General features: G+C 40.5%; 1 protein-coding gene across 1 annotated transcript in view; it reads right to left on the bottom strand.

Annotated features, from left to right (window-relative positions):
* Positions 1 to 335: 335 nt before the first annotated feature.
* The window catches only part of LOC103077051 (CUB and sushi domain-containing protein 1-like), a 902,706-nt gene continuing 890,433 nt past the window's right edge, over positions 336 to 12,608 (bottom strand). The window contains exons 9-11 of the mRNA XM_007468990.1: positions 9,138 to 9,250; positions 8,923 to 8,938; positions 336 to 555 (exon numbers count right to left, since the gene is read on the bottom strand). Coding sequence (XP_007469052.1) covers positions 336 to 555; positions 8,923 to 8,938; positions 9,138 to 9,250 — 349 coding nt within the window. The remainder of the gene's footprint in view (positions 556 to 8,922; positions 8,939 to 9,137; positions 9,251 to 12,608) is intronic.

The following is a 12,608-nucleotide window of genomic DNA, read 5'->3' as shown; positions in this document are numbered from 1 at the left end:
CATGTTTCTTGTAGCTCATTGAGCTTCTTTAGAACAATTATTTTGAATTCTTTGTCAGTCAATTCATGGGCCTTCATTCCACTGGGGCCATTTACTGGACATTGATTGCGTTCCTTTGGTGGTGGCATATTTCCCTGATTCTTTGTGATCCCTGTAGCCTTGCACAGTTGCCTGCACATTTAAGAAGCTGTCACCTTTTCCAGACTTTATGGACTGGCTTTGGTGAGGAAAGACCTTCACCTGCTGGAGGGGGCCGTGCTGGAATGTGCTGTGCCCCTGGGCCTGGTGGAGTGGAGGTGTGCTGCAGCTTCAGGTGTGTGGGGTGGGGACTCAGCTCAAATAGCTGTGATCTGTGATGTCGCCAACCCTGTGGTCCTTAGTGCCAGGAGCTTCAGGACATCTGTGGTGGCAGTGAGAGCTACTGGGGTCCTCGGCAGCCCCTCCGGATCCAGCGGTAAAAGGGACAGAGGCAGGTGTTGGTGGTGACTGGTGATGTGCATGCTCTGGGTGCCAGGGCTGGGGTCTCCACGGCAGCACTGGCTGGGGTTCCAGCAACTGGGACAGAGGGGTTGGGACTCAAACAGCTGGAGTGTGCAGAGGAGAAAACCTACAGGGCTCTTTGGGGCAAACGTTGTACGGGGGTCACTGTGAATCTGTTGGTGCTGGTTTCCTTAGGGTGGGGACCCCTGTGGGTCCTTCATGTGGTTGGGGTGCTGGTGGCTCTCCCTGCTCTCCTTTGCCTTGGAGGAACCTTCTGGGCAGGAGTTTCCTCTTCACCCCGAGCAGTGCCAGCCTGGGGGATGGGATGATGCAGGAAAAACGGAACTTCTTTCTGCCCTCTCCGTGGGGTTATTCTCAGGGTTTGTGCTCTGCTGTGCTGCTGCTGCCTCTCCTGAGCTCTCCCAGAGCTGTACTTGTTCATGGGTAGTTGTATATTATTGGCTTTCGGAGGCTGAGACCTCCTCCCCTGCCACCTTGGTGATGAAGTCTTTTCAGTTTTAAGTTTTAAAAAAATATTTGTAAAGTATCTGATGCTGGATCCGTAAGGAATGTTATCCCCCTTCCCTCACTATTCTCCCTCCAGGCAGTCTCCTCTCCTTGTCATCTTAAACTCATATGGCCAAGTTCCGACATTGTTTTTAGAAACGCCGTTTCAGTCTGTGAATGCTCAACTTTCTGCCAATTTACATTTTTAAGTCTTTCAAAATGAATATGTTTGCTGATTACTTGCAGTCCATAGTTAAATCCATTAATGTTTAAACTCCTATATTGTGAGGTTGTACCACATGGTGTGATATTAATTTTAGATGATTTCTTGTTTAAATTATTTTTACAAATTTAATTAATAACAACTATAACTCCCCCAAGACCCCAATATTTATTGTTTCCCTTTCTTTCTATTGTCTTTGCTCTTCACCTCAGGACAGGCACATGCAGAGGTGGGAGAAGGGTCTAGAACTCTGCATGTGCACTGGGGCCCTGGGATGGAATGATGGGCAGGAAATGAGACGAAGTCGTATCAAGAGAGTCTTAACATCTGGCAGAAGAGAAGTGCCTACAATCAGATCAACAAGTACCATTAGAGTACCTCATCAAATCTGAGATACCACTGATCATAGGATGCAGGATTATATACCACTGAGAAGGGGCCAAGGCAAAGTAATGCCAAATACGTGATCCTCCTTTTGGAGACATTAAAATGTGAAAACATTCTCATCTTGGATTCAGTGTAATAAAGTGTAAGGCTCAACTAATAGAACAGGAAGAAGGCTTCATGTTTATTGCATAGAAATATTTTTTATTGACGTTACTTGAAATAGGATTTATTACAGATGTGTTTTCCCAGAGCTATTTTTTAAGCTAATCTGTTTTGAGCATGACTTTAAATTTGCTATGAATAAACTTCCTGTTCATCATCTATAAAACATGACAGTTTCTAGAGGAAGAAAAAAGACAGCATGGGTTCTTCAACAGAGCTAGAAAAAGTGAGATTTTTATAAACGTTCAATTAGGTCTTTAAAAAATGTTTAATACTTATCATTTAAACTCTAACTAGTGAAAATGCACAAAGGACCACATCTACTCATTCCTTGAGTACCTGTTGCTAAGAAAATTCTATGGACATGCAAAACTATAAGCTTCCTGCCTCGCACTAATTAGATTAAAATTAGCTAATGAAATAAAGCCTAAGAGTAATCCCTAAAAGACTCAGCTGGGTTATAACTTTATTTCACAAGAAAAGACTTTGAAAATAGTTTCCTAGGCAAAGAAAATTGCAAATCATATAAAGGAGCTGAAAAAGGAACATTGAAAGGGCTATGAAGGGTGCAAAGAGTATTATTAAGTATTAAGTTATTGATCCGTATTTATCAAGACAATAGCAATAGAATTCATAGCCAATTGAGATAGAATGGGATATAATGTTATTCTTTTTCAATTTTTTAGCAATAAATAATGCATTTATTTACCTTAGCGGCCATTCAGAGAAGCAGATAAGTTGAAGAACTTCAAGAGGTATACAATGCTGACAGAAGTCTTTAACCAATAATGGCATTTTTCTAAAAACTAGAGAAAAATTAATGCCAGAACTCACTTTTATCTTCAGTATACTTGTGATTAAAATTCTCTTGGGGGCATCCCTGGCGGCGCAGCGGTTGAGAGTCTGTCTGCCAATGCAGGGGACACGGGTTCGTGCCCCGGTCCGGGAAGATCCCACATGCCGCGGAGCGCCTGGGCCCGTGAGCCATGTCCACTGAGCCTGCGCGTCTGGAGCCTGTGCTCCGCAACGGGAGAGGCCACAACAGTGAGAGGCCCGCGTACCGCAAAAAAACCCCAAAAATAACAAAACAACAACAACAACAAAAACAAAAAGATTCTCTTGGACTCTTCTGGTGTCACTGAATGAATCAATTAAATATAAAGGAATTTGCAAAAAATAGAACCACTTTTTCAGAGTGAAAATGCAACAGAGATATTAATTTCACTGAATTTAAATTTTATATTATTTTAGTTTTCCACAGTCACTGCTTTTTCAAAAGTTTTCAATGATAATTTTAATTATTTCAATAGAGCACTTCACATCCAGGTTGTGAGAATTTTTGTCAGTTAAGAAAATCGTAATCCAAGTGGGGTTTTCCAAGAAACATTTAAATAGGAAGTTTTAAAAAATAAACCTATTATTCTAATAAAACTTATAATCATGGTATCACCTACTATGCAGTCAGGATTTAATTTGTGGGGAGCATAAGCTGATTTGGCTTCCTTCACACTAAGGTCACACTAAGGAGGGGATCTATTCATGTGTGGTATGGTCCCCTTCCTTTTTATCACCACTATGAGATCTGAAACCTTTTGTTGGTCCTTGTCCTGGACACTAAAGACACTGAACTGAGGAAGAGGTAGTCTCACTCATCTACTGAGTAGCATAGAAGTCTCTTAGGAGCTTACACTCAGGTTTTTAAATTTTTATTTTATTTTATTATTTATTACTTTTGGCTGCATTGGGTCTTCGTTGTCGTGTGCGGGCTTCTCATTGCGGTGGCTTCTCACGCTGCGGGCATGGGCTCTAGGCACGCGGGCTTCAGTAGTTGCAGCACGTGGGCTTGGTAGTTGCAGTGCATGGGCTCAGTAGCTGTGGCTCACGGGCTCTAGAGCACAGGCTCAGTAGTGGTGGCACAGGGGCTTAGTTGCCCTGAAGCACGTTGGATCTTCCCTGACCAGGGCCCGAACTCGTGTTCCCTGCATTGGCAGGTGGATTCTTAACCACTGCGCCACCAGGGAAGTCCCCTTACACTCAGGTTTTAATCAGGATGCCAAAGGCTGGTCCAGGGCAATCTCGTGAATTAAAAAAAAAAAAAAAAAATCCTCATTTGTTCACTATTTGTTCTCTTTTTAAAAAAATGGTTTTTGGGGCTTCCCTGGTGGCACAGTGGTTGAGAGTCCACCTGCCGATGCAGGGGACACGGGTTCGTGCCCCGGTCTGGGAGGATCCCACATGCCGCGGAGCGGCTGGGCCCGTGAGCCGTGGCCGCTGGGCCTGCGTGTCCGGAGCCTGTGCTCCGCAATGGGAGGGGCTGCAGCAGTGAGAGGCCCACGTACCGCAAATAAATAAATAAATTAATTAATTAATTAAATGAAAAAATAAGAAAAAATTTTTTTTTCTTTTTTTCATCTTTTCTTCTTTTCCTCTTTCATAGTATAATTCTTTCTCTTTCAATCACTGGGAAATTTCATATAATCCCTATCTTTTGTTCACATCCAAGGAAGGAGCTGAAAAACTCATTTAGATTGAAGAATAAATGGTAGTAAAGCATATACTTTGACCTCTTACAGAGATTTTGCTTTATAAACGAAAATTTTAAACCAAGACTTAGGTAGAATCTCACATTGTCTCTCCAGCGACCTACCCCACCAATTACTAATGTCTGAAATCCTCATACTAAACCTAACATCCCAGAAATCACTTCAGCTGGTCCTGTTGTAAAGGCATGGCCATTCTCAGTGTGAAGCTCAAATATTTACACCAGAGTGCCCCATAAAATAAAGTGTGGGCCAAAAATGTGTAATTTAAAATTTCCTAGTAGACACATTAAAAAAGTTTAAAAATATTTAAAATGATAAATGGACATCATCTTTTCAACACACAGTGTCATATAGTCATTTTTTTCACACTGCCTTTGAAATCTGATGCCTTTTATGCTTACAGCTCACCTCTGTTTCAAACAGCCACATTTCCTTTTTTTTTTTTTTTGAGTATTCATTTTTAATGAGTAAAGGATAAGATACTGATAGTACCATGTGATCATACAGAAGCATGGCATTATTTTATTTTTAAATTTATAGACAGTAAAATTCACTTTTGGTTATACAGTTCTACAAAATTTAACAAAAAGTAAAGACTCATATTAACTATCACCAGAAAACAATAAGCACAATGCTTCCATGATATTAAAAAAAAATTCCCAGCCCTGCACCTTTGTAGTCAGCTCCTCTCCTCACCCTTAATCCTTGACACCACTGATACTGTCTCTATTTAGTTTTGCTTTTCCCAGAATATCATTCAGGTTAGTCATGTAGTATGTAGCCTTTTAAAACTACACACTGTATGAAGTTGAGATTCATCCATGTCATTGCATTTCTCAATAGTCCATTCTTTTTCATTACTGAGTAATATTCCATTATGTGGTTATGCCACATTTTTTTAACATCTTTATTGGGGTATAATTGCTCTACATTGTTGTGTTACTTTCTGCTGTATAACAAAGTGAATCAGCTATACGTATACATATATCCCCATATCTCCTCCCTCTTGTGTCTCCCTCCCACCCTCCCTATCCCACCCCTCTAGGTGGTCACAAAGCACCAAGCTGATGTCCCTGTGCTATGCAGCTGCTTCCCACTAGCTAGCTATTTTACATTTGGTAGTGTATATATGTCCATGCCACTCTCTCACTTTGTCCCAGCTTACCCTTCCTACTCCCCATGTCCTCAAGTCCATTCTCTACGTCTGCGTCTTTATTCCTGTCCTGCCCCTAGGTTCTTCAGAATGATTTTTATTTTTAGATTCCATATATATGTGTTAGCATACAGTATTTGTTTTTCTCTGACTTACTTCACTCTGTATGACAGACTCTAGGTCCATCCACCTCACTACAAATAACTCAATTTCGTTTCTTTCTATGGCTGAGTAATATTCCATTGTATATATGTGCCACATCTTCTTTATCCATTCATCTGTCAATGAACACTTAGGTTCCATCCAGGTCCTGGCTATTCTAAGTAGAGCTGCAATGAACATTGTGCTACATGACTCTTTTTGAATTATGGTTTTCTCGGGGTATATGCCCAGTAGTGGGATTGCTGGGTCATATGGTAGTTCTATTTTTAGTTTTTTAAGGAACCTCCATACTGTTCTCCATAGTGGCTGTATCCATTTACATTCCCACTAACAGTGCAAGAGGGTTCCCTTTTCTCCACACCCTCTCCAGCGTTTATTGTTTGTAGATTTTTGATGATGGCCATTCTGACTGGTGTGAGGTGATACCTCATTGTAGTTTTGATTTGCATTTCTCTAATGAGTGATGTTGGGCATCTTTTCTTGTGCCTCTTGGCCATCTGTATGTCTTCCTTGGTGAAATGTCTACTTATGTCTTCTGCCCATTTTTTAAATTGGGTTGTTTGTTTTTTTGATATTGAGCTACATGAGCTGCTTATAAATTTTGGAGATTAATCCTTTGTCAGTTGCTTCATTTGCAAATATTTTCTCCCATTCTGAGGGCTCTTTTTGTCTTGTTTATGGTTTCCTTTGCTGTGCAAAAGCTTTTAAGTTTCATTAGGTCTCATTTGTTTATTTATGTTTATTTCCATTTCTCTAGGAGGTGGGTCTAAAAGGATCTTGCTGTGATTTATGTCATAAAGTGTTCTGCCTATGTTTTCCTCTAAGAGTTTTAGAGTGTCTGGCCTTACATTTAGGTCTTTATTCCATTTTGAGTTTATTTTTGTGTATGGTGTTAGCGAGTGCTCTAATTTCATTCTTTTATGTGTAGCTGTCCGGTTTTCCCAGCACCACTTGTTGAAGAGGCTGTCTTTTCTCCACTGTATATTCTTGCCTCCTTTATCAAAGATAAGGTGACCATAGTGCGTGGGTTTATCTCTGGGCTTTCTATCCTGTTCCACTGATCTATATTTCTGTTTTTGTGCCAGTACCATACTGTCTTGATTACTGTAACTTTGTAGTATAGTCTGAAGCCCAGGAGCCTGATTCCTCCAGCTCTGTTTTTCTTTCTCAAAATTGCTTTGGCTATCTGGGGTTTTGACAGAATATTTACATAGATATTAAATGAGCTTTTAGTAGACACTGTGTGTTTTTACTGTTATTATTGTTCTTGCTGCTTTTCTAGATTGCTCTTTTACTCTGCTTTTCTTTTTAGCAATTGTGTTGGTAATAACAACAGTGTTTTTTCCCCTGAGTTTCTCTGGTTGAAATAAAGTACAATATAAATTGGGGCTTCCTGATGTTCAATCCCGGCAGAAAAAAAAGCAAAAATTTACAGGAATAACACACTTTCCTACAGGACAGGAAGCTTTCCCCTCATTTGTCCTCAGAGTGAAAACATTGAGGCCTCTCAGCTGCAAAGTCAGGGCAGAGTGGTGTCTAGAGGAGGTGGTCAGTGGGACAGCTGCCAGGGGCTCTGAGAGGCTCATCCTGAGCCATAACTTGCCTCCTGCCTTCCTCTGCCCTCAGGCTTGTTCTAGAATCAGCAGGACGGACCACCCGTAGCTTCTATTCATGGGTGATAGTTCTGCCCTCAGGAGCCAGAAAAATTCTCATAATGCCTTCCCGCCTGGCGTTGACAGGTGCTCTCTGTTATGCCACAAAAGGGTGACATCCGGTACTGAATCTGACCTTCCACGTATGGTCGGCTGAGATTCAGCCTTAGTCATGACCCCTCCTGTGATACCAGGCCTGAGGTGAATGAAACAAAAGGCAGCTCCCTCCCCCCATTTAGTCTTGGACTTGAACTTCAAAGTCAGCCTGAAGAGGTTTCCTCGTGTATCGCTGTTAAGCCATGTTTACCCCTCCTTATATTTTTGCATCTTTTTATCTCTTGGGACTTATGTACAGATTTTTCTAATCACGGCTTATATATATCATCAATGGCTGATATGTCTAAACTATTACAATTGTTTCTTATATCTACCAATTTAGAGTATCTTCAAACTTGATATTCTATTTTTCACCTTTCTTCCAATCACTGGTACAGATGCCAAATCCACTGATCAGGTTTAGAGGATGATACCTAGAAATTTTTCTGTAGTTCCATACCAATCAACTAATCAGGACCTTTGGAGAAGATTGATCACCAGTTTAGAAATAACGCTATAGATCTACCTACCTACCTGTCTGATCAGTCAATTGTTATTACAAATAGTGATCTACGATGGCTTTAAATCAGGGATAGGTGTATCTGTTGATGTGCAGTAATATGGAGAAGACTCAGAATTTCCTACGAGACTGAGTGGTGTATTCCTCATCCCCCACCACTATATCACCTAGTGACCCCAGTCCCCACTGATATGTCCTTTCCATCCCTGTTCTCCTATAACTACAGTTAGAATATGTGGCCTTGAAAGATAAAGGCACACAAAGGCAGGTATGGGAAGAAAAAGATTGGCCTTGCCCGGGTCCCAGAATAAGTGAAAACAAATTACTATGACTCTTACCAAGCTTCAAGGCAGTATATTTGCAATCCAAGGGCTTTCCGGCCGCATCGGAAGAAACTGAGGGGTGGACAATGTGCCTTATGAATAAAATGCATTTTGGTGAAATAAAATTGTCCCTGGACTCCAAGTCAGGCACGTTCCATGAGGCTTCACAAGCCCCAAGGATCCCAGTGGCAGATAAAACTCAACACATGTGTCCTCAGCATCATCTGTATTTAAATCCCTGAAGATTACTCATCTTTTTTTAACTTCTTGCCCAAAAGGACAGAGTGAAGGCATTACAGATTTTAAAATGTGTTTCAGATAGGAGTCATTCAGAGCCACTTGTTGGAATATTACTAAAACCTCCTTAAGTGGCTCCCATGATTCTCTTTCTGTTCCATCTTTCATGGGAGCTGTTTACAAATTATCTTTCTGATCTGCTAGTTTCTGGAGCATGGGGGTTGTCATAATTTCCTCACTTTGTGGTCCCAGCTTCCCTGTGGCAAGTGTTCAGGGAATTCTGCCTTAATTGAACCGGCATTCTCACGGCCATGATTTGGGGAAAGCTGGAGAAGTTTGCTTGGCACAGCATCTAGCTTTCTGACAGCGCCATACTAGTTTTATTTGCAGATGCATGTGGAATAGTTTCCATCAACCTGTTCACAGTATTGATAACAATGATTGATTATTAGAAATATATAGGAGACTATACAATACTCTCCAGGAATAAACCCTGGAAATTAGAGAGAAAGAGAAAGTTTCAGAATCAACCCTACATACTATTGACTACAGACTCTCTGTTTTACCTGGCTACAGACAATCTGCCATTTCTGTTTTGAGGTCCCCTTATGTGTAAATCACTAAATCAGGTAGTTGCATTTATGCAGTGTGAATACCTTTTTTTTTTTTTTATATACGACGAGCCTCCTTACCTTGAAACTGAGCATTAAATCCTTTCCGTCGATGGTTACTGTCGGATGTGAAATGGAGTCGTAACCAATTCTTGCTACTGATAACAGGAGAAGGGAGGTTCATGCCCGTCAGCCTGGAAGAGAGAATGAAGAAAATCTGTCTTGTAAACCAGCAGCGCAAATGTCCCATCTCAAACCCGATTTTACAACTGAGCGCCGACAGTCTTTATGTAGAGTTGCCTAAAACAGACGCCATTTATTAGCTGCATTTCCAGATTGAAGCACTTCAGGTAATTTTATCTTTGCCCACCAAGAAATGCTATATTCATCCTTGATGGAATAAAGGCTTTCACAAATATTGGACGTTTTGATTGTTCTTTATTAATGATGATTAAATGAGCAGATATTCTTTTGATCTCTTATTTCTTCTTATCAGGACCTCGATCATAATGAATTACAAAAGGAAAAGATAGGCAAATGAAACAAGTCTGCCCTTCACTATTTGAACTCTTGGCAATTCGGTTTCATCTGAAGTCGACTCAGATAACTGACAACATCCAAGGTTTCCAGGGCCTCATCTGCAGATTCACAACCTGGGCCTTTTCCTACTCAATTGAAGAAGAGGGTTGTTTATGAGATTAGTGACAAGAACTGTCAAAGAGATTCAACATGGAATAAAATCATGTGTGAGTAAAGTAGCATATTAAACAAAATTAAATCTTTCAAAAGTAAGACAGGATCAATCTCTGGTTAAGCTGTTGAAAATATCCAGTCCACTTACAGTGTGCACTCTGGTTGTCAGAAAAAGCAAGTCATTTACTTCCTACTATTGAAAACTTTGTGTCATTGCTAAGGAGTGCATGCCTTCTCAGGCAGAGGAGCTCTTGATTGTTCGAGATGATGTGATGCATTCCGTTCTGGACAGTGGTCTAAGTACCACTGGATTGGATGCTTCAGACAGACGATTGTGTGTTGGCTCCACTTGCACTAGTTGAGGCACTATATCCCTGGGTTATCTTTTCTGAACCTCAGTTTTCCAGTCTGTAAACTGGACTTGAAAAGACCTAGATCAAGGTGTTTAAAGAGATGGTATAGATGCACGTGTAAATGCTCCTAAAGCTACTTACATGGGGTTACACATTGTATAATTATTTTGCATCTCAGCTGTAAAACTATTCTCAAAATGATGCTTAGTCGTGCAGATGATATATCAGGGATTCACAAATTGCCCTGAAGCTGAAACTGGTGGGGCCCTTTGCGGGCTGGCTGGCGATTTCCACTGCTGGAAATTGTACTCTATGCCTGGAATTTGCTAGGCACGGGTTGGCTGTGTAGAGCATTTCCCTAGTTACTCCTACTTTTACCTGGAGGAAAAGCTGCATCCAGTGAAATATGTAGGTAAGCTTCCTGATGTCAGGGTGCTCAATTTCAACTCTCAGGTTTAAAATGTGCAGTATCCATTCAAAGTGAAAAGCCAAACCTTGACTGGAACCAATTGCAACAGTGTTTGTGTCACTGTTTGAAATAATCTTCTGTAAGAGGAAATACATTACTCAGATCTTACTCTTTGCTTGGATTTATGTAGCACCGACTGGTGAAGCTGGATACGACTGATTCAAAAAAACATTTCATCATTCTAATATTTTTTTTGAAGGCTCCTTCTGCCACCTTTCTTTTCCTGGTGAGATTACATTACAAATTCTATTAGAAAAAAGTCACATACCTCTTTGCCTAATAGTGACAATGGCCAAGAGAGAAGTAAGTTCTGGATTCAGAAACCCACATTGATCCAGCTCACCTATATCTACTTACTAAAATTTTTATAACTGAAATCCATGTTTATTTTGCTGTTGCTTTAAAAATATTGTTTATCCTTAACTAGATTCTCTTGGAGTGGTTCTGATTTCAAAAACTAGGTGGAGGTACATTTTAGTTCCATATCAACATTAGCAATGCACATAAACAAATCCCCCTTTCACCGCCATATCTCCCAAATACTTACCTACCAAAAAATGTCACTTTTGTGTTAGTGGACAAACTTGGACAATGAAAAGCCAGATAGAAATATTTTAGGGTTTATGAGTCACATCATATCGTCTCTGTTGCCACTGTTCACCTCTGCCCTTGTAGCCCCAAAGCAGCCCTGTGTGATATGTTCCAACTACACTTTACTTACAGACACAACTTGCATTTCATGTAATTTTTCTGCATAACAACATATTATTCTTTTTTGATGTTTTTTCAGCCACTGAACAATGTAACAACCATTCTTAGCTTATAGGCCAGATTTGACCTGTGGGCCATAGTCTGCTGATTCTTGCTTTATTATATATGAGGCAGTTTGTGAAATATTGAATAAGGAAGATAACTAGACGATGTATATCAAACTAGTGTATATATTCAAAAAATGCATAATTCCTGTGCAGATTCCTTTTATATAGAATCAAAGGTGAGGATTTAGTAACAATTATATAATTTATTTCCCGTGGTTAGAGCCAAGCCATGCAAATGAATCATACTCCAGAGTGAATTAACATGCATGGATTTCTTGACTTGGCTGTGTGAATGCAACAAATATTCACATCCTCTGTTTTGGGGGGAATATGGGGGCAGGTCATTGTTCCATATAAGACCTATCCTTGGAACTGTGAGTTGTTCTCTCACCTTCCTTAGGGCAGGGGCTAACTTTAGAGATGCCATTTAACAGAAAGATTATATTACAAAGTCAATCGTTCCTTCATTACAAGCAAATTTAAAGAAATTTGGCTAATATGGAAGCCAGTGGATGATAGGGCAGATTTACTAAGATCCTGGATGATTCAGATAAGGTTTAGAGGTAAAGAAATTCAACTGAATACCTTTGTGGTAATGGCTCCCAAAGTGTCCACAGCCTAATCTCCACACCCTGTGACTATGTCACCTTACATGGGAAAAGGGCACTTTGATGATATGATGAAGTTACAGATTACCCTGGATGATGGGGTGGCCCAGTGTAATCAGAAAGATCCTTAAAAGTGGAAGGTGGAGACAGAATAAGACAGTCAGAGGGATATCTGTGAAATCAAGTCAGAGTGAGGCTTGTGCAAACTCCACAGGTGGTCGCTGACCTTGATGATGGAGGAAAGGGTCATGGACCAAGGAACGAGGGTGACCTCTAGAAGACAGAAAAGGCAAGTAAGTGCATTCTCCCCTAGAGCCTCCAGAAAGGACACAACCCTGATGACACCTTGATTTCATTGCAGCAAAACCTGTATAAGATTTATAACCTGTAGAACCATAAGATAATAAATTTGTATTGGTTTCAGCCATCAGATTTGTGTTAATTTGTTACGGCGGCAATGAAAAACTACTACAGCCTTTTAATATGTGTATCCTACTTTTCATTCGAAAACAGTCCTGAAAGAAAGTCCATATGGTAGAAACTGTCATCACTGTATACCTGTTAATAACCTTAGGGAACCAGTGCAGTTTAAACCCTGTCCGTAATTAACA

The sequence above is a fragment of the Lipotes vexillifer genome, unplaced genomic scaffold (genome assembly GCF_000442215.2).
Source record: "Lipotes vexillifer unplaced genomic scaffold, Lipotes_vexillifer_v1.1 scaffold864, whole genome shotgun sequence".
NCBI classification, from domain to species: Eukaryota; Metazoa; Chordata; class Mammalia; order Artiodactyla; family Lipotidae; genus Lipotes; species Lipotes vexillifer.
The sequence above is the reverse complement of the archived record's forward strand: the minus strand, read 5'-3'. Positions and strand labels throughout refer to the sequence as shown.